Genomic DNA, 23,437 nt, shown 5'->3' with positions numbered 1-23,437 from the left:
AACAAGTAATTATGTTTAGTTAACAAAGGATTCTTAAAGTGAGTGAATAGAGAAGTATTTCTACAAAGAATGTTACACCTCAGATGCGTTCAGGCCACAGGCCTTTGATAGGTAATTTCATGTAGGTAATTTCTGCTCCCAGTTGTTAATTTTCATTGGAAACTTAGGCGACATTATTGTTCTAATACGTCTATGAACATAAATTTAAAAAATTTCTAAAATAGTTGGAGGTATGCTACTGCAGTGGAAATGCTTGTGATGAGGACAAAGACTGATATGTATGTTGCACTTGCACTGGGCCTAATAGTTGCGATGATCTCTGCCTTGACACAAGAACTTGTGAAAATATATCTGTTGATATATGTGCCTGTTCTGGCGGGTTGTTTGTTGAATGAATATTGCCACGGCCTGAGATCTGAAGATCCTGGTCTTGTGGTCCTGACTTAATGTAAAAGGTAACACCAATGCAAGTCGTAGCTCTGGCAGTAGTCGTGAGGTTTCCAGTGCTAGGTGGGTCTTTCAAAATTGAAACCTCCACTGTCTCTTGCAAGGTTTGCTATAGTGACATCGATTTTTACATGGACTGCTGTTATTCGCCTGCGGTAAAAACCAGTTTTCAAAAACAACGAATTTTTTTATGCGAAGGACCTCACACGCTCCTGGTAACTTAACACGGACAGCTCCCTCATTGTTACAGCTGTCGCCTTCATGTCCAAGGACTGGTTTGTTACAGCTATCCAGGTTCATTTATTTTGAACAAGGCTTCTCATTCCTTCATTTCTACTGCTACCTACATCCATTTGAATTACCACCTGTAAACAAACGTTGGTCTCATTCTACTATTTTCATTCTCCCCCCCCCCCCCAACCCCCCATCGCCATTCTCTTCAGTACAAAATTCATGATTCATCAATGCCTCAGGATATGTTCTATCAACTGACATTTTATTTAATTAGTTTGTACTATTAATATCTTCATTCCCAAATTCAATTCAGTACCTCGTTAGTTATTCGATATACTGATTTAATTTTCAGCATTCTCCTGTAGTACCACAAGTCAGAAGTGCCACTCTCATTTCACCTGACTTGTTTATTGTCCTCATTTGACTTCAGGATAAGGCTACAATGCGAACAATACTACTAGAAAAAAACTTCACAATAATTAAACTTAAATTTAGTGTGAACATTATGGTGCCTGCAACGGACAAATCCACTATAGCATGGCCTGCTGAGGGTTAGATGCAAATCACTCATGTAGCGGCCACAGCGGAACTTCGAAAGTGTTCTGGAGTCTTGGCACAAGAATACGAAGAGAAAGATCCACATATTGCTGGTGTGAACTGATATTTGGTGATAAAAAATAATTTATGTAAACAAGATCACTTGTTGAAATACAATGCCTCCACAAAGTCTATACGCACCAAAGAGCTCCAAGTGCCTCGCCTTGCAAGGGACGTAAGGCTTGCAGAACATTCATGATGCTGTATCAGCTAGGAGCCGGGATTCACTGATAGTTGCTACAGTTATGATGGGAGATGGGATTCGACGTTATTACAATTAAAACAGTTAAATTAATTATTTATATTAATGACAAATACACTGTGCCCACTGGTCTCACAGTTGGTGGTGGAATTGTTTTCCTGTTTCTTGAAGGCATAGTTCAACATGTTTACATTTATTTGGGAACAGCTTTACCAATGTTTCACATGTAACCAAATGTAGATACTCAGTTATCGCTGTCTTCAGTTCATCTATTGTCTTTGGGTTACTTTGACACACAGACGTTCGCCTCACCGCAAAGATGTCTACTCCAACCATCTTGAGGTGGTGAAGTTCTTCTTATGTCCATGCTTGCCTATGAAAATAGGACGAGGAACTGCACCTTATGAAAGACAGCTTTTCAGTTTCGTTTTACCCACACATGCTTCAGCACTTTTTGTGCTATCTTGAGTGGGTTATTTTATTTTCTTACTATAAAACTGTTGTTCATATTAATATTTAGATAAACTTTTGGTCCAATTATTTACAATTGTGAATGAAAAATTGTGAAATATTACATATCATTTGTGTACAGTTCACAGTTGAGATATGTATTAACGACATGATGCACTGTATGTTGTTTATCATATTATGTCTATTGTTCTAGTTATAGCTTAATTAGCAAAAGAGTGGGTGTATGCATTAGTTTACATACCTTACATGAAGTTATTGGGCATTAATGTTGGTAACTAGGCTGCTACATAATTTGCAACTGTCATCTGCAAACAGCAAAACGTAATCTTTATTTTTCTGTTTATTATGTAATTACGTTTTGCTGTTTGCAGATGACAAGTTGTAGATTTGTAGCAGGCTAGCTATATACATAAATGCCCAGTAGCGTCATGTAGGGTATGTAAACTAATGCATGCACTCACTCTTTTGCCAATTAAGCTATAACTAGAGCACTAGATACAGTGTAAAAAACAAAATACATTGCACCAAGTCGTTAATACATATCTCAACTGTGAACTCTAAACAAATGATGTATAATATTTCACAACAATCATTCATTCACAATTGTAAATATGTTGTACCAAAATTCTGTCCAAATCTTAATATTGTAGTGGGTGGGTACCAGGAGGTGCTGTATTAAAACTCGGCGAGAACTTTCCAAATGATTTATTGGCTTCCATTACAGTGCTCTGTTCACCTCGGTCTGTGTCACAGGGCCCACAATGCTGAGGAAGCACTCTAGTGGCCTGTGCAATGCAACGCTGTGTTGTGTCGGCCTTGGCCGGCCTGCTGAGTTCAGATGATGTCAGGATGTCTGCGCCAGCAGCCGCGTCAGCGTTGCTCAGTGTGAGCCGTGGGCGGCCAGCTGCGCCATTCTCTTCGCCGGCATGGCTGAGATCATAACGATGAACAAGCGCCCGCTATCTGGCGCCTAAATCTGCGGCCCTCGCCTCAGGAATTCTCCGGCGTATGTTGGAGCTGAGACGACTGCCCACGGAAGTGAGCCGAATAGTGGCCCGCCGCTGGCTGGCTGCAGACCCCATGTCGACCTCAGAGGTCCGAACCAACGATCTGCCATGGACTGAGATGTAGTGCCCCATCTGTTGCTGCATGTAGTCCTGTGGTGTGATACGCCCCGCCGTCCAGGAGAGCTTCTACACTTGAATGAATCTCGTTAGAAAACAGCACCTATTTATACTTGGCTGTGCGCCTCTCTTTTGCCAAGCGTGCCGCTTTGTGTCACGTACGCATAAAACAGGTTAGCCAGTGGTCCCCGTCCGCCTGTGACTTGTGCCATGGAAACTGCTGTGTTGGCTCTCTCCAACAGTTCTACGGACAGTTCTGTGGCCTCTATTTGCCTTCGCAACTGCTGGTATGCGTAACTTACTGCAATCCAGACTGCACCTGGCTGTAAATCCTGTTCCGAATATTGCACAAAACTAACTTTCCCTATCCTAAGCGGTGGCGCCGCTACAATATGTAACAAAACATTTACAGTAAGAAAATAAAATAACCCACAAAAGATAGCACAAAAAGTGCTGAAACATGTCTGGGTAAAATGAAACTGAAAAGGTGTCTTGCATAAGGCAGAATTCCTCTTCCTATCATGTATATTCTTTGTGAAAGAACAGATGCCATGCATTCATACAACTGTGTCCCCTAGATGGGCAATGGATCAACCTTCTTCATTGCAGATGCACAAGTACGTCCGACCTCCTGCAGGAGTCTCAGAGTAGCGAGCATGGAGGAAATGGACAGGGACTGCAGATAGGTGGCGCTTGGTGTGAATGTGGGGCAGCTGAGAGGCGTGCCGAGATAGTCAGCACAGTTTTGTTAAGCAAAGGTTAATGCACCATTTCGAATCCAGCTTCGTCACTCGTCGTTGTTGATTCCGCCTAATGACTCGATGTAGCTGACATCAGTAGTCCCTTTCCTTGCCTTTCCTTTCTCCACCTCCACCTTCGTTTTACACGTAGTTAAACCATTTATTGACATCAGGCCTCTCTCCAGAACTTTCAGTCAACTATACTCCCTCAATGCGGCACTGTAATTGATGCCATTCACAAAAAGCAGTTTCATTAATAGCGTACAGTCTGTCTTCTCGATAGCCATACAGTTCACTCGTGTTGTGGCTTGTCAAATGACAGCGTGGATATCATACCGTGTATAGCGCCAGATTTGCACCTAGTGGCCACAATTGCAACTAATTTTTTCCTGAGTGAAATCAGTTCTTCATTAACGCCTTAGCAAATCTACCAAATTTCGCTGACATACGATAATTAAATTCTAGACTGGATCTCCATGAGTAGTTGTACATTAATTATAGCCACCGGGTACTAACGCCCTTTATCAGTAAGGAACATTTCTTCGTATGTCATCTTCCCGTTTCAACAGGTACGAACATTCGGATTGGCGGGTACTGACACCACTGCAACAGCAATGAGCTGTATATTTGCACTGCTGGGTCTGTACCCAGAGTGGCAAGACGCACTTCAAAAGGAAGTAGACGAAATCTTCGGTACTGGGGAAGACTACCTGAGACCGGTTACCGAAAGTGATCTCACTCAGCTAAAGGTCACTGAGGCTGTTATAAAGGTAAGCAGCGCTTGCGGTGTCCAGAATTACAACTAAAAAATTGTCAGCCGTTGGACTATTGCATAGTTTTAAATGAATAGTGATGTTTAAGATGGGGAAAGTGTAGGAAGTCACGTTGTGAATCATCTACGATGAAGTCTTATAAACTGTATCGCCTATTAAATTGTACCATATGTAGAAAGCCATCTGCATGGTGGTACCTCGTGTTGGACAGAACGTGCGTTAGGCAGTAACTACAGTAGTTGTTGAAGACTAGTTCGGCAGGTCATTGATAATTTTGCAGTAAAATGGTTCAAAATTATTTTGTGCTCTGAGGAACTAAAAATTTATTTGTGAAGCTTATCATGTGAACTCTTACAGATATTTTAAGCCTGCTTATAATTTATATAGCAAACAGGCATTCTTCCTCACTGACAACGCAGCGTAGTGACCTTTAAAATGACACTAGGCTCTCTGCAAAAAAAGTAGTGAGTTTAAAATTTATTGCATCGTCTTATAAAGTGTACCACCGCTTTTCTTATATATTGTACAGGTACCCTTACAGATAACAGTCGACATGCTTGTTTTAACAATTGATTTGATCTAATAATACATCAATACTGTTAGATGCGTTGCCTGCTATTACCTTAGCTAGAGATATTGATCTAATAATCTACTGCCTGAACTCATACACAACTCATAAGCTATGGCCACTAGATGTTGCATTTTTAAGCAGCTTGAAGCTTGTTACAACCAAACAACTGACAAATGGCTTCGAACAAACCCTCAGAGCAATACTAAATAAAAACTGCTCAGCTGTTAGGAGAGTCACGTGTCTGAACTATGATCTTACAAAATGCTATCAATGGTTCCTCCAAAACTGGAATCTGGCCGCTGGGTCCACACATTTTTCGGGTTTAGGGATCCATGGGGACTAAATACTGTCCATAAACAGAAGCTAGAAATTAGAAAAAAAAATGAGTGAAAAGACAGGAACAATCAGGAAAAGCAAATCCGATTAATGGTAATTTTGCGTTCCTGGGTCCTCCAACTCCCGTAAAACACAGATAGTATTTTAGATAATGAATATGTATTAGGATTTCATATTTGTTTGCAACGTCTTAAAAATTAAAATTATTTTGGTCATATCTACCAAATTTCTGTATTAATTACTACAGTTGAGAAAACGTTACTGCTACAGTTCAGAACTCCAGTCGTACAACTGCTTATAAATTGTTCCACTTTACGCCCCACCACTTGTTGTATTGTATCTTTTCAATTGCGAGACATTTATTTTCGAAGCTTTCGGCATATGTGTCTGAGAGAATATGCTACACATCAGTAGTATTACATTTAGATAATGTGTATTAGGCTTCAGCAAAGTCAGAAAAATGCGGAAAGTTATACCGCTGATGAGAGTGTTTCCTACTCTGCACTACAGAGTTAGTACGGTGGAGATAAATGAAAGAAAACCATCGAAACAAAATCAGTTACTGTAATCTCTAAGACACACTCACATGTAGGCCATCCACTGTGGCCGAGCGGTTCTAGGCGCTTCAGTCCGGAACCACACGGCTGCTACGGTCTCAGGATCGAATCCTGCCTCGGGCATGGATGTGTGTGATGTCCTTAGGTTAGTTAGGTTTAAGTAGTTCTAAGTCTAGTGGACTGATGCTCTCAGTACCATAGTGCTTAGAGCCATTTGAATCATTGAACCACACACACAGGCGCGCGCACGAGCGAATTCCCACACGCATGCACACATACACACATGTACACGAAAATAAGCATTATTCACGCCCACACCTGCGTGTGTGAGCGCGCGGGCACCTGCGCTCACGCACCCGTAGAAATAAAGAGAGAGAACTACAGGCATTTATACGTACTCAAAAAAAGTCAGTTATTTCACTTTATTAACTACTTTAACGAAATAAGAAACAGACTGCTCCATGGTCTGAAACAACACATGGTACAAGGATGTATTGTTTGTCGCCGATGTAAGGGAATAAAGAAGAACTCGCGTTGACAGTTAGTTAGCTACATGTTTCGTAGGTAATGTTGACAGCTCTTATCGAAATACGTGGAAGCAAATCAGCTTACAGATTCGAATACGAGATTTGTTTGTCAGTATGGTGAGTATTTAGGCTCCAGTTACTTCTAAGAACAATAACAATAAAGTTAAAGACAAAAATCGGAAATTTCAAAGCTGATCTGAGTGCACTATTAAAATGAATACAGAATATAGCGTTTTGGATAATCATTCAAGGTTCATTAACCCGAAATATCTAGAATACCTATCACGTTGAATCTGAAATGGGACAAATATCAACTTCTCACTCTCAGCAAGAAGTCTAGGAGTAAAACAACACTATACTGCAATTTGAAACGTTCTGAACGACTTTTTTATGGTTGTTAAGTGACACTGGAGTAAAACAACACTACACTGCAATGTGAAATGTTCTGAAAGATATTTTTATGGCTGTTAAGTGACACTGGGATAATGTTTCATGAACATTTGTAATCCGATTTTGGTTTTACTATATCGCGTCAACTTGTACAAAGTTTTAGCTGAAATTGTTATACAATGTTTTAGCTGAAATCACTTTATTTTGCAACTGCGGATTTTTTAATTGCATTAAAAATAGATTACTTGTTTTGTAATCTTGTAGAGAATCACTACACACTGCATTATAGTAGATAATGGTAAATTTTCACTTCAAATATTAATAATTATTACAAAAACGCAGCACATGTCTGACGAAGTAATTTCGATTCGCTGTTTTAACTGCATCAAATCCTTTCTCACATGGGACGAAACCTCTCTTCCTTGATTGCCTCCCCTTCACCAGACCCATTTCTATTTGGTATAAAACGGCAGTCAGCTATCATGTTTCCATTGCATCTTCCTTGGTCATTATTTCACATCTCCTTGATGTCCTGGTTGAACCGTTCTCCTCGTTCGTCACTGACACAGCCAAGGTATGCAGGGAACAAATCGACATTTGAATATAGAAAATGAAGCTCCACACGTACACTATTTGACATAAAACTCGACCGGCGGCCGGCCGCTGCAGAGGCTAAGTCCGCGCCGATCGCGACATGGGACAAATAAACTGACCAGCTCGCTAATTCTCTAAGTCCGGCTATCTGCACGATCTGGCAACACTGTAGACTGCGGCACTTAATGGAGGAAGGCTTGTCCCATGATAGAGGAACCGTATACTGTTTATGCCGTGGTCTAGGGGTAGCACGCTTTGTTCCAATCTACAGTGTTTGTGGGTCGAGACCAGATGGCGCAAAAGATTTTTATAGCCTCTTCTGTCGGAATGGTGAAGACGTGAAATTAGTGGTAGCGAAGATTCAATCTATTTCACTTTCTGACACACCGATAACTAAATTTTATCCAGTAACCATTTTGCGGCAGATTTCTCGCAGACTGTCGTCCTCGGGACTCCGTATGCGGCAAAGCTCCTGGATCCATTTGCTGGCTACCGGCAGCAGCCGTAGCGACAGAGGCGGCACTTGACTCCCCCCTTCTTTATCGAAAGCGCCTGCTACCGCTCATCGCTTTCCATAATTTAAAACGCTTTATTATTATTAAATATTGCCCCACAGAAAATTTCTACGATTTCCATTCGCGCTCGAAAGCAACGAAGATTACTGTATTACATTAATCCGCAAGAGCTGAGTATGGCCCGAAATTAATTTTATAGACTGGGACGAAATTAAACCACCTCACTACTTTCGATGAATTAATAAATGTTTCATACCTCGTTTCTTTTTCTTTTAAAGTCATTTAGTTGTGCAACTTTTGGCCAATACTCGGATGTTTTCGTCAAGGCAGAGTGAGCGTCTGTGGTGGAAAGTATATTACAGTTTTTGTTTCATTTTTATGGTAAGTCTATGCGATAGACTGTGTGAATACCGTGCAATGCATGCTCTGTAGCAGTGCAGGAATACTGCAAATTTGGAGTTCCATGTATGGATTCATGAAATATTTAACGTTGATCGGAGGTGATAGTTAAGGTTATCAGACTTAAACCAGGTTGTTTATGAAGTAACATGTCGATTAATATACTTCCTTTACTCTAAATTTTTGCAATAGCATTTAGCTGTAGAGGTTTTCTGACACCGGCGTTAGCAATTCCTTTCTATTCTCTGAAACCTCAAAAACGATAACTTTTTCTGGTTTCTGTCACCTCCGATCAACGTCAACCGCCGGTCGAGTTTTATGTCAAAGAGTGTCTGTTCAGACATGATTTCATGAAACTCTGCAACGCCGTGCTAACCATGATTTCATAATCTGGATATTTGTTGCTGCCCAAAAAGTTGGCCACTGTTTCTTTAAATGAAACTCAAGCTCTTTTCTCCACTGGATTTATCGTACTTTCAAACAAAGTACCTTTCTTTAAATTTCTGATCCGTGGTCGACAATGATCGTGTCTTTAAGTTTCTCACAATGTACTTCTGGAAATCTTGTTACCAACTACAAGAAACAGTCACCATCCTTAAGAAGTGGACTGTTTCATCAATCCATGTGAAGAGCAAATCATAACGTCTTGCTTGGCTGAACAGATGGTTCTTTTATAATATTCTGTGAATCAGGTTGGGGGCTTTATGTTTAGGACTAGTTAATTGTCTTTCGGCTTGTATTTAGCTCGGCTGTTTCACTCACAAATGAAACACGGGATATCCGTATAGCTGGACTGTTGACCAGTCAGCGTAATAACTTGTTTCAAATCACCACGTTTTTCATAGTTCACCTATTTCAACACAGCTTTGAGATTTCCATACATCTCCTCGAGGTGTATTCAAGGGACAATAAGGAATGAGCCAAACGAATTTCCATTATGCAAAAGTACAATTGTAGGATATGTTTTGCCGTGTCTATAAACTATCTCCGCTGAATTGGATCAAAGTGATTTTGGAGAAATTCAGCAAAACCCTCAATGACACAAAAAAACGCATAACCTTCTCCTTTAAATAATTTATTCGCTTTCTCTGTTCCTGTACCAAGAGGATGATACTCCAAGCAGTAGAAAATGATTTTACCCTCAGCCGAGACCCAAGAAATTCCGTGGCATCTTTGCCAAGCTGAAGTCAAGAGTTAATTCGTTTAGTTCGTCTTGACTAAGTAATTCTGATGTAGAATATTCTTCCGGATTGCAGTCGTCTGCATCACCGCATTCATTTTCTGAGCTACTCTCCTGTTGCAAATCTTCGAGTATGATAGATGAAACTAAATTAGGGAGAGGTTCCCTATGCGTAACTGGTAGTAAGGCCGTAAAATGTTAGAATATTTTATATCCTTCTTACTTTTTGCATTACGGTCTTCAACGTTAACTACGTAAATATAACAATCATATATATGATCTTCTGGATACCTCAAAAGCACTGGAAGTGCAACAGGCATTGATTTTTCTCTTCCTATTATTCTATGGTCTCAGACTCTCAACACATGTACGGCATATCTTGTGCGATGCTCAGCTTTTGTCTTGATCACCAAAGTATGAGTAGTAGAAATTTTTCACCAAACTATTAATTTTCTGTTTTTGCTTTTCAGTTAAGGAGGTACCAAAAAGTAAGAGAATACCTTGTGAGAACTCATTTCTAAGAAACTGAAAAACTACATTTAACACCACAAATTTCACCACCACACAACACTATAGCACGTCTAGAATGACCTAATGTTTCAGCCTAGGAGTCTGATGAGTATGACAAGTGCGGCCTACTACTTAATCTTACTAATATAAAATTTCCCTTACTTGCAATAAAATTTCTCTCTCTGGAACTTAGGTTTAAATGAAAAATTTGTTCACTTAATTTATGGAAAAACAGTACCTGATACAAAAAAATTACGGCAGATCGAACACCAACAAAAAAAAAGTACATCTGGCACAGTCAAAAATTACGCAGACATCAAAAATCACGTTGCATAGTGTAATACATGAAAAACCATACTGGGCTGAACACACAGTTACAGTGTGGAACAAGACATCAGATCTCCACATCATACAAGGTATTCCATTTTGACATGAAAAAAGGAAGTTGTACTTCCACTTTTTGATAACAGCAATGTTGTCCTGCAATGTCTTTCTCAGTAAGGCTCACGGAGTTTGAAACTGGTGATGATCGAATCCGTATGATGAATCTGTGACGTTCGGTTTTCTGATCATGTTTCACCATCTTTGGTACAGTTATCTTAGTTACATGAGGACAACCGGAGAGATTTCGATATACTTCGTCGGCTCTAAGGAATTATCAGCATATTTAGTCCCTCACATCTCTTTTCTACCTCAACGGTTTTGTCTGAACAACAAAGCAGAAACACTTATGCCCAAAAGAAAGAAACTCATTTCTGTCACTCCACCATCACTCATCCGCTTTCTCTTTCTCAATAGCAGGAACCCGTATCAGGAATGACGTCTCTTATTAAACAGATAACTGAATAACAGCTTAATAATAAAAAAATGGTTCAAATGGCTCTGAGCACTATGGGACTTAACATCTGTGGTCATCAGCCCCCTAGAACTTAGAACTACTTAAACCTAACTAACCTAAGGACATCACACACATCCATGCCCGAGGCAGGATTCGAACCTGCGACCGTAGTAGTGGCGCGGTTCCGGACTGCGCGCCTAGAACCGCTAGACCACCGCGGCCGGCTAATAATAAAAGATCGTTAATGATATAACTATCTCCTAAAGCAACAATACGCTGAGGCGACAAAAAAGTCATGGAATATCGATACACACGTACACAGATGGCGGCTGTGCATTGGCGGCGCTGTCATTTTTACTCTGGTGACTCAAGTGAATAGGCTGCCTGTGTGATTATGGTCACGCGACGAGAATTAGACTGTGAGCTACACACATGGAACATTCTATTTCGGAAATCGTTAGGGAATTACATATTCCAGATCCATAGCGTCAAGAGTGCGACGAGAATACCAAATTCTCGGCATTGCCTCTACCCATGGACAACACAGCGGCTGACGACCTTCACTTAACGACCGAGAGCAGTCTTCTCTCTCGAGTTGTCGTTCCAACAGACAAGCAACGCTGCATGACATCAACGTAGAAATCGTTATGGGACGTACGACGATCGTATCCGTTAGGACAGAGCGCCGAAATTTGGCGTTGAAGGCCTAAGGCAGCTGAATAAAATGAGACCGTTTGCTGCCATCCATGGATTTCTTGTTCACAAACAACGATGGCACTTTTATGGACGATAATGTGCCATGACACCAGGTCACAATTGTTCGCGATTGGTCTGAAGGACACATAGCTACAGCAGCTATACAAGTCGACAACAATTTCTCCAGAACTTCCGCATTCCACAGGGCTGTGAGATAATGCATATGGCTGGATCTAGACTTATGAGAGACAGACAGTTACAGCTTTTCTTTTGCAATGCACGACGTTTTCAACAAACAGATAGCGCAAAAGAGCAGCTCAAGTGGAAAGGAACACTTCCTATTTAAATTTCTGCATCCCACACTGTTGGTGGTTCTGTGTAGGTGGCAGTTACGTGATTTTATTTCGGTGATTACAGAATAGAGTCGAATGTATGCACTGGGTAGCCGAGGCAGCTAGTTCATGGCGATTCGGTGAACAAAGTAAATAATTTTATTGAACATCCTGCAAACCACTACAGGGTACCTGTGTGTCAGAATTCTCATTCAGTGTGGAGCAACGGAGTTATGATAGAAAAATGAGTCACAGAGCAGAGGATTTGGTGGTCTATTGGATGGATGTCAGGTGCATATACTTATGGTCTGAGTTCGATTCCAACTTACGCTGCTGATTTTTGATAGGGAGAGACAGATTCTATTCTCTTCTGGCTACGCCAAGTGAAGAAGATATAATGGCATTGTGGTCTGAAATTCACAGTAAACATGATGTTCCTCCTCTACCAAGTAGATGTTAGGTTGAACCACAATAAAGTCAGGAGTGGCAAGATGTAGAAACCCTATCACCAGTAACCTTTCTTATACTAGTTATTTATTTCTAGAGAAGAAACAAACGCTATGTAGGATCACAGGACACTTATTCCATCTTTTATTTGAGCTTCTGTATGTCGATAAAATTTGTTCTGAACTGTGAATGCAACTCAGACCGCCCTTAAAGCGGAATTTGATCCCTTCGTGACAATACAGCTCGACTATAATTTGTTGTTTGTTCAAAACTGCAGATTCCTCAACATCTCCACATATTGTGCGTGAATGGGGTTCGAATCCTGGCCCGGCACTAAAGTTTTCATTCTGTATTATCAAGCTCTAGCATGAGAACACCTATCTGCTGGTGGATAATAATTTTGATTTTTAATGTATTTTTCTGCCTCGGGCATGGATGTGTGTGATGTCCTTAGGTTAGTTAGGTTTAAGTAGATCTAAGTTCTAGGGCACTGATGACCTCTGAAGTTAAATCCCATAGTGCTCAGAGCCATTTGAACCATTTTTAATGTATTTTCATTCGTTGTCAACACTAACGATATCTGACGTTTTTGACTCCCAGTGATAAAACTATTTGCGAGATCACTGTAAGCTCAACGATGTTATTCCAAGCTTCTGGTGGAGAAAAATTCGGTAGCTGACGTCTCTTTGTGTGTAGTCAACAACGATATGTGTGGGGTTCGATTTCCAGTCAGCACTGAACTCTTCGTCATATTATTTCTAGTTCAAACACGTTCACATGTCGCTGTTGGTGTAACAAACCCATATTTAACGTTCGTTTTCTCTAGAAGATAACAGCGATAGGTGCCGGGTTGGAGTCCTGGAAAGGAAAAAATTAATATTTCGTCTCGTCATTTCAGTTAAAACATCTAGCTACTGCCGAGAAAATCGGATATGTCACAGTTGATTGTGCTTCGATAACAATCCGATTAGGTTCTAGGTTCGAATTCCTGTCCAACACAAAGCTTTATCTCACGGCATTTCAAGTAAGTCACTTGTGAAGAAGCAATATTTAACATCTCTCGTAGTTCGTTAACAGGGACAATAGATGTTGCGTAGGAATTTGCGTCCATTAAAAATTGTTTACGTTATGTAATTTAAAGCTGATATTTGCTAACTGATAATGTCTAAAATTGAAGAATATCACTTCTTCATGCCTAGTCAAGAATGACTGTTAGTTTCCGTCAGTTACGAAATCTTTGCTTAGTCTACATGACCTCGATTTGAATCCGTATGCAGAACGAGACGGTTCGTCGTGTCATTTGAATTTCATACAAATTCTCATCTAGCTGCTCGTGAATAACTTAAAATTTTAATGTCATTTTGTGTTAAATAGTTCTTACAAAGAGCATTACCTATCTGACTTAATAATGAGAGTGGTAACATTTCAGGTATGTCATTTATTGTAATAAACGTGAGCTTTCAAGCCTTAAGGACAGTCATTTCTGTGATAAGGTGTTCCCTGATATTTGTAGTATGGTGGAATTACTTTACATCTTGAGTTATAGCGATACTGAGCAGTGTTTTCTACTGGTGACTTTTTCGAACCATTTTCAATAGTCAACTGACTATATCAAGGAGCGATTAGAGGACCTGCTAGACAGCTGCGTTATCCGGGTTGCATGCGAATCAGGTGAAATGCAATTCAGGTCGTTCCGATACTTTTGAGCACGACTGTACATCCGTTCATAACGATCATGTTTTCTGACTGCAGTTGCATTTTTCAGCAAGATAATGCGCCATGTCACAAGCCCAAGAGAGTTACAGACTGGTTCGAGGAACACAGTGGCGAGTTCCAATTGACGTGGTGATCCCCCAAATCACCAGATCTGAACCCCATCGAACACATCTGGGATGTGATTGAACTTGGGGTCAAAGCTCATCGCCTCCCTCCCCGGAATATGAGAGTTCAGCGACTTGTGTGTGCAGATGTAGTCCCAACTCCCTCCAGCGACTTACCAAGGCTTCATTGCTTCCATGACACGACGCTCCGCTGCTGTTACCCATGCCAAAGGTTGACATACCGACTATTAGGTGATGTTATTATGTTCTAGGTGTTCAGTGCATGTCACTCTCTTGTACATACCAACTCGACCCACATCGCCACTTGTAGAAGTGCAAATTTATCGAAACTGGCTAGCGTCCCCGAAAACCAAGGATTCGTTACTAATATCAAGGTTCATAGAAATATTTACAAATCACTGCTTCTCACCAGCACACCAACCCTGCTGGTGGTAGTGGTATTCTACCCCGAGTATTTTTATGCAAATATTCATACGATAAATGAGACATGTATCAACAAAATTTGGTAGAAATTGCTCAAGATGTTATTGAGTGATGCCCTGTGTTATCCCCTTCCATACGTCCTCCTCCCTCCAATGGAGATTGGTGTTTCTTTACCCCCCCCCCTCCCGAACTCCCCCTTTCCCAGAGACGTTTGTGGTCTGGTGCTCTACAATCGCCAAATTACAATCACAAGTGGATGAAAACCAACTAACAAACAGATAATCTGAACTGCAATTTCGTCTCCTGTCGTTGAACGAGAAGGAGAAGAGTTCTGCTGAATAAAGATTAGGATCGCTTTGTCGTATTTACATTGCTTCAAATCATTTTAGTACCTATTGTACTGTTTCTCTCCGGCTGCGGGCAGTTGTCACCCAAAAGTTCACAAGTTGTCAAGCCACATGAGAGACAGGCGGCTGCTGCCGTGCAGAACTGGACATACACAAACACACACGCACACACACAGAGAGAGAGAGAGAGAGAGAGAGAGACAGAGACAGCGAGAGAGATGCGATCGCGAGCACGCGAGCGCGGACTGGATGTCTACAATTAAGAAGATAATCAAATAATGGTAGTCTTTTAATAAATTTGTGGCTACGGCACCCTATATTGAAGAAACTTATTGACATTTAATCTCGTTTTTCAGTCCCTTCTCTTACGGAAGAGGATGGTCAGATCTTGAGCTCGTAGAAGAGTGTTCTTTCCCGTCAAGTGCATAAAGTTTACTGTGTTTTCGTCCGCCCCAGTAGCTGAGTGGTCAGCGTGACGGATTGCCGTCCTCCGGGCCCGGGTTAGATTCCCGGCTGGGTCGGAGATTTTCTCCGCTCAGGGACTGGGTGTTGTGTTGTGTTCATCATCATTTCATCCCCATCCGGCGTGCAGGTCGCCCACTGTGGCGCCGAATGTAATAAGACCTGCGCCAAGGCGGCCGGACCTGCCCCGCGAGGGGCCTCCCGGCCAATGACGCCAAACGCTCATTTCATTTCATTTCATACTGTGTTTTCGATCGTTGTTGACATTCTACCTGCAGGTGATATCAAGGGAGGGGGGTTCTCATGTCTTTCAATTCGGAATCTACGTATTTAGAGGGGATTATGGTGACAACCGTAATATCCATACAAAGGAATTACAGATCCCCACGTCGAACCAATCAGTGTACATATAATATTGTTTCCTCAGCATATACACTCCTGGAAATTGAAATAAGAACACCGTGAATTCATTGTCCCAGGAAGGGGAAACTTTATTGACACATTCCTGGGGTCAGATACATCACATGATCACACTGACAGAACCACAGGAACATAGACACAGGCAACAGAGCATGCACAATGTCGGCACTAGTACAGTGTATATCCACCTTTCGCAGCAATGCAGGCTGCTATTCTCCCATGGAGACGATCGTAGAGATGCTGGATGTAGTCTTGTGGAACGGCTTGCCATGCCATTTCCACCTGGCGCCTCAGTTGGACCAGCGTTCGTGCTGGACGTGCAGACCGCGTGAGACGACGCTTCATCCAGTCCCAAACATGCTCATTGGGGGACAGATCCGGAGATCTTGCTGGCCAGGGTAGTTGACTTACACCTTCTAGAGCACGTTGGGTGGCACGGGATACATGCGGACGTGCATTGTCCTGTTGGAACAGCAAGTTCCCTTGCCGGTCTAGGAATGGTAGAACGATGGGTTCGATGACGGTTTGGATGTCCCCTCGACGATCACCAGTGGTGTACGGCCAGTGTAGGAGATCGCTCCCCACACCATGATGCCGGGTGTTGGCCCTGTGTGCCTCGGTCGTATGCAGTCCTGATTGTGGCGCTCACCTGCACGGCGCCAAACACGCATACGACCATCATTGGCACCAAGGCAGAAACGACTCTCATCGCTGAAGACGACACGTCTCCATTCGTCCCTCCATTCACGCCTGTCGCGACACCACTGGAGGCGGGCTGCACGATGGTGGGGCGTGAGCGGAAGACGGCCTAACGGTGTGCGGGACCGTAGCCCAGCTTCATGGAGACGGTTGCGAATGGTCCTCGCCGATACCCCAGGAGCAACAGTGTCCCTAATTTGCTGGGAAGTGGCGGTGCGGTCCCCTACGGCACTGCGTAGGATCCTACGGTCTTGGCGTGCATCCGTGCGTCGCTGCGGTCCGGTCCCAGGTCGACGGGCACGTGCACCTTCCGCCGACCACTGGCGACAACATCGATATACTGTGGAGACCTCACGCCCCACGTGTTGAGCAATTCGGCGGTACGTCCACCCGGCCTCCCGCATGCCCACTATACGCCCTCGCTCAAAGTCCGTCAACTGCACATACGATTCACGTCCACGCTGTCGCGGCATGCTACCAGTGTTAAAGACTGCGATGGAGCTCCGTATGCCACGGCAAACTGGCTGACACTGACGGCGGCGGTGCACAATTGCTGCGCAGCTAGCGCCATTCGACGACCAACACCGCGGTTCCTGGTGTGTCCGCTGTGCCGTGCGTGTGATCATTGCTTGTACAGCCCTCTCGCAGTGTCCGGAGCAAGTATGGTGGGTCTGACACACCGGTGTCAATGTGTTCTTTTTTCCATTTCCAGGAGTGTATTTACATGGAAGGAGCCTCCTCGAATTATTGCTGTAGAGGGAAACCACTGGGGAATATCCTAGAAACGTTAAACTAATGTTAACGGGTAATCCCTCTACCACCACGAAACATCCCCACATTATTCACATTCAAATGCTGTGATTCCCTGGTTTCTGCCACAGGAGTCACTGCGGTTGTTTCCCGCTGTACCAGTCGCACCGGTGTTCGCGTCGGAAGACATCCCACTGAGCGGCGGGCGGTACGTGGCGCCTCGCGGCAGCGTCGTCTTCGTCTTCCTGAACCTGCTGCACCGCCAGCCGGCGATCTACCCCGACCCCGACAAGTTCGACCCTGGCCGCTTCCTGGAGGGTGGCGGGAGCAGTGCTCTGCCCCCGTACAGCTACCTGCCATTCGGGGCCGGTTCGCGCCTCTGTGTGGGAGCGCGCTTCGCCATGCTGGTAATGAAGACTGTGCTCGCCACTGTCATGCGGCAGTTTCGCATCATCCCCGGCAGCACCAGGGAGGAGCTGGAGGAGATCGCAGTCTTCGTCACTGGCAAACCCGTCCACGGCATCAATATCAGATGCGTCCCACGGACAGCTCCTGTCACAGTGGATTGTACTTAATAGAGTGAAAGTAGAAGAAACCGCAAAAGAGAAGCACAGTTACTGCGATTCACTGTCCTCCTAAGTTCTTTACCAACCATTGTACTTCAATATTCCTGAAAACAGAAAATGGTGATAAAGATTTCGTTATATTTATTGTTTTCTCATTGGTTTCTATGTTTACAATCATACAGCCATCTACAATATGACTAATACTCTTATTTACTCGCACTGACTGTATAATTTATTGAAGTCCCACACATCATTCCATTCACTAATCTGCAAAGCTAGTATGCATTGACTAATATCATTGTCTAGGATGTGGTTGTCTCGAACGAAAGTGACAACGCATATAATATATAAACATTCAATATCATATGTATAATCAATAATATAATAAAACATTGTTCTTTTAAGCTATTATCTCTCTACTGTGCGAGAGCTAGGCACTGGCAAAGTTTCGATTCTACCATCAGAAGGAAATTCGATAGTAATTTTAAAATATTTATGAACATTCTTGAGAAATTGTAAATTTCTTTAGGAATAAAGCCATTTAGAGCTCTTAATATGTGCCTGTCTCTTCATCTATAAAGCTTTCGCTATGGCCACCTTCAGAGCTACAATTATGAATATTTTTCATAAGAATGAGGGCATTTACTTACACATTATGAGTCTACATAAGATAAAAACCAAATGATTAATTATTTTTAAAATTCACTTATCAAAAGTTAAAACTTCTGAACCAACATTCATTGTCAGGTTCAATAATACTTATGTCTAAGTGCGGTGGCCACTAGCATCTCAGCCCAAAATTTTACATAGAAGTGCTGGTTGAGATGTGGTTCTAGTAGGGGATAAGTTGACTTTTAAGTTCATGCGTATGTAATGACAGATAATGCCTAAAATTTCAAACGCTGTAAATGTATATCTAAAGTACAATTTCATTGGTACAGCATCACTTCATAAAATCAGCTTTTCAGATGTCAGCAACAAGTTCATGTGGAGTTCTCCTTAAAATGTTTGTGCCTCGTGTTGTGCTGGAGTTCGGCAATGGTGTGAGCTATATAACTACAAATTTACAAACTCAAAACTGAGATGCTTTACGAGCCAGTTCAACGCTCGTTACACATCAATTGAACTAACTAATTTCAATGTCTGCCAATAAGTCTGAATGTTATAAAGTCTACACACACGTTTTGCAATGCAAACACATTCACAATGAGGTAACGAATTACATGTGCAAACTGGAAAGCGACCTCCGAGTTCTCCTTTGCTATCTTGAGGCGATAAGGAAATTAACTATTTACTGAACTCGGTATTATATTATAATTCCTCCAATGCGATTCTTCTGCGCTTATTGACATCTGACTATGCAGTCCAGGCCTCTGTTGATGAATCGGACTGGGTGAGGTCGCTTGCCTCATAGAAAGTTGTTATGCACGTAAATTATTAACATCAAGATAACCCCACCAAAATTTTTAACTAGGTTGCAGGATAGGATTGGTGCGTCAGTATACACTGAAGTGCCAAACAAACTGATATAGGCATACGTATTTAAATACAGAGGTATGTATAAAGGCAAAATAAGGCGCTGCGGTCGGCAACGCCTATGCAAGACAAATGCGTGCGGCGCAGTTGTTAGACCGGTTACTACTGCCACAACGGCAGTGAGTTTGAACGAGGTGTTATAATCGGCACACGAGCGATGGGACTCAACATCTCCGAGGTGGCGATGAAATATGGATTTCCCCGTGCGACCATTTCACGAGTGTGCCGTGAATATCAGGAATCCGGCAAAACATCAGATCCCCGACATCGGAAAAAGATCCTACAAGAACGAGACCAACGACTACTGAAGAGAATCGTTCAACGAAGCAGAAGTGCAGATTTCAATACTGGGTCATCAACAAGAGTCAGCGTGCAAACCATTCAACGAAACATCATCGATATGGGTTTTCGGAGCTGAAGACCCACTCATGTACCCTTTACGACTGCATGACACAAAGCTTTACACCTCGCTTGGGCCCGCGACATTCGTCTGTTGACTGGAAACATGTAGCCTGGTCGGACGAGTCTCGTTTCAGTTTTATCGAGTGGATGAACGTGTACGACTATGGAGACAACCTCATGAATACACATGCACCCTGCATGTCAGCAGGGGACTGTTCAAACTGGTAGAGGCTTTGTAATGGTGCGGAGTGCGTGCAGTTGGAGTGATACGGGAACCCTGATACGTCTAGATACGGTGAATGATGACACGTACGTAAGAATCCTGTCGGATCACCTGCATCCATTCATGTCCCTTTTGCATTTCTAATGACTTGGACAATTCCAGGAGGACAATGAGATATCTCATTCGACCAGAATTGCTACAGAGTGACTCAAGGAACACTTTTCTGAGTTTAAAAACTTCCGCTGGCTACCAAACTCCCCAAACTCGAACATTATTGAGAACATCTGGGATACCTCGCAAAGTGCTGTTCAGAAGAGGCCTCCACCCCATCGTACTCTTGCGGATTTATGGGCAGCCCTGCACTCATCGTGTTAGTTCATTCCAGCACCCTTCAGACGTTTGTCGAATCCATGCCATGTCGTGTTTCTGCACTTCCGCATGCTCACGTGGGCACAGACGATATTAGACAAGTATACCAGTTTCTTTGGCGCTTTAGTTTATGTAGTCTGAAATAACAGGAAAGATAATCAGATTTATAAAATGGCTCTGAGCACTATGGGACTTAACATCTATGGTCATCAGTCCCCTAGAACTTAGAACTACTTAAACCTAACTAACCTAAGGACAACACACAACACCCAGTCATCACGAGGCAGAGAAAATCAGATTTATATCAATAGAGGATTTACAAGAGTCGTAAATCGTATTAACGAGGTTGGTTGGTTGGTTGTTTCGGGGAAGGAGACCAGACAGCGAGGTCATCGGTCTCATCAGATTAGGGAAGGACGGGGAAGGAAGTCGGCCGTGCCCTTTTGAAAGGTACCATCCCGGCATTTGCCTGGAGCGATTTAGGGAAATCACGGAAAACCTAAATCAGGATGGCCGGACGCGGGATTGAACCGTCGTCCTCCCGAATGCGAGTCCATATTAACGAGGTGATGCCTCTTAAGTGTGGACAGATTAATATCTTAATGAAGAGAAGGGAGTGTAACACGAGTGTACAACAATAAAAACGAGCAATGCAGATTGGCACTGCTCCTTAACTGAACGAAGTCACAGGATTCTGGGTCATATTGTTTCCATCAGTACCTAATCACAAAAATAACGAGAGAATGTGCTGCGATTCTCAGTGGGTCAATGGCCACCCGTTTAACAAGGCTGATAGTGCTGCACCCGGAGTGGCGTGTGTTACGTATTATGCTCTTCAGCTCCACTACAAGGTCCCCATCCAACTGTTCTTGTCGTGCTGTTAAGCCGACCAGGTGTGATGTCGCTGCAACCATAGCGGTGAGCGTACATGAAACAATTCCGAGAAATTGTCCAGAGATCCGGGTAAGTGCAAAACTGTTCCGCAATTACTCCTCATCACCCGCTACTGAGTACTGCGCCCTAATCGGGCACACGCTTAACGCGAGTGTCTCATTTCTACTAAAATCTAGTGCGGCTAGCTGCCCCGCTGCTCCGGCTGTCCAACCGAAACATTGCAACAAGTTTTTAACGTATGAACGCTACTTTCGCTCAACGGTGAGTGCGCGGGGAACACTGCTTACGTCACATCGATCTGACCAATTGCGGTCGCCTGTGGGAGTCACTGCTTATCCGAAAACTTTCCAGAAGTCTCCTTGGTGCCAGCGTCTAAATGGACACATTCCGCATCTCTGTCCCGCGCCAAAAACATATTTAGTCGATAATTTGCGGAGGTACATCCCTTGCTGGAAATGTCACTTGCAACTTTTTTATGAGTGCAGGACGACACGGCAGAAGGGGAAACAGCGTCTCCCAGTGTTATTCATTTTGGGGAGATATTGTGCTTGTCTTGCTGTGGTCTGCCGCAAACCTCGCCTGCTGTTGGGCCGCATCAAAGCCCTGCCGCTGGGGACTGGCCTGGTGGGGCCAGCACCTCTTCGGGTGCTGCAGATTATAAAATTCGACCTTCGGGCTAACGCGCTGACTGCTTCGCGCCACCGGCTCCTAGAGCTACTTAAACATCGATAAACTATCGATTAAGCGATAGTATCTGCACTGTCGTCTCTATCGGTAGTCGGGTTCAACTATCGATAGTCCTATCGTTTATAATATAATTCTTTTGTAAATGGCACCCGTAAAATTGTCGGTTCCAATTACCTCCATGGCGTTTGGAGTGCAAAGGGAAAATAGATCGTATGGCGATATTTAATCAACAGAAATAAGGTGGCGTCTTAAACCAGTCTATGTTGTTTATAAGCTAAATTGTTAATAGAGTGGTCGCTGTGGGGAGGGAGGGCGTGAGAGACGGAATTTTCTTGTTTGTCTTCCAGTGATGACAACTCACGGTCGTGCGCATCTCGTGCCGATCGGATGCTTATCGTGAAAACTACACACGTAAATAACATGGATTCGTGAATGCATATTTTACAGATTGTCATCTTCAAATGTGTGAGCTAACTTACTCGTAACAAGGAGTGCAAATGTAAACATAAGGTTGTTGTAATACAACGCAGTTGTTGTTGTTGTTGTGGTCTTCAGTCCTGAGACTGGTTTGATGCAGCTCTCCATGCTACTCTATCCTGTGCAAGCTTCTTCATCTCCCAGTACCTACCGCAATCTATATCCTTTTGAATCTGCTTAGTATATTCATCTCTTAGTCTCCCTCTAATATTTTTACCCTCCACCCTGCCCTCAAATTGGTGAGCCCTTGATGCCTCAGAACATGTCCTACCAACCGAACCCTTCTTCTAGTCAAGTTGTGCCACAAACTTCTCTTCTCCCCAATCCTATTCAATACTTCCTCATTAGTTATGTGATCTACCCATCTAATCTTCAGCATTCTTCTGTAGCACCACATTTCGAAAGCTTCTATTCTCTTCTTGTCCAAATTATTTATCGTCCATGTTTCACTTCCATACATGGCTACACTCCATACAAATACTTTCAGAAATGACTTCCTGACACTTAAATCTATATTCGATGTTAACAAATTTCTCTTCTTCAGAAACGCTTTCCTTGCCGTTGCCAGTCTACATTTGATATCCTCTCTACTTCGACCGTCATCACTTATTTTGCTCGGGCGCTGATAACCACGCAGTTGAGCGCCCCACAAACCAAACATCATCATCATCACACTTATTTTGCTCCCCAAATAGCAAAACTCCTTTACTACTTTAAGTGTCTCATTTCCTAATCTAATTCCCTCAGCATCACCCGACTTAATTCGACTACATTCCATTACCCTAGTTTTGCTTTTATTGATGTTCATCTTATATCCTCCTTTCAAGACACTATCCATTCCGTTCAACTGCTCTTCAAAGT

General features: G+C 42.9%; 1 protein-coding gene across 2 annotated transcripts in view; it reads left to right on the top strand.

Annotated features, from left to right (window-relative positions):
- The window catches only part of LOC126175201 (cytochrome P450 4d2-like), a 95,659-nt gene extending 77,117 nt beyond the window's left edge, over positions 1 to 18,542 (top strand). The window contains exons 5-6 of one of the 2 annotated variants that reach the window (XM_049921802.1): positions 4,385 to 4,585; positions 17,554 to 18,542. In XM_049921802.1, the coding sequence (XP_049777759.1) occupies positions 4,385 to 4,585; positions 17,554 to 17,997 (645 nt within the window). In that variant the 3' untranslated portion in view covers positions 17,998 to 18,542. The remainder of the gene's footprint in view (positions 1 to 4,384; positions 4,586 to 17,553) is intronic. The other variant, XM_049921803.1, reaches the window with a different exon arrangement.
- Positions 18,543 to 23,437: the final 4,895 nt, after the last annotated feature.

This window comes from Schistocerca cancellata, chromosome 3, assembly GCF_023864275.1.
Source record: "Schistocerca cancellata isolate TAMUIC-IGC-003103 chromosome 3, iqSchCanc2.1, whole genome shotgun sequence".
Taxonomy (NCBI): Eukaryota; Metazoa; Arthropoda; class Insecta; order Orthoptera; family Acrididae; genus Schistocerca; species Schistocerca cancellata.
The sequence above is the reverse complement of the archived record's forward strand: the minus strand, read 5'-3'. Positions and strand labels throughout refer to the sequence as shown.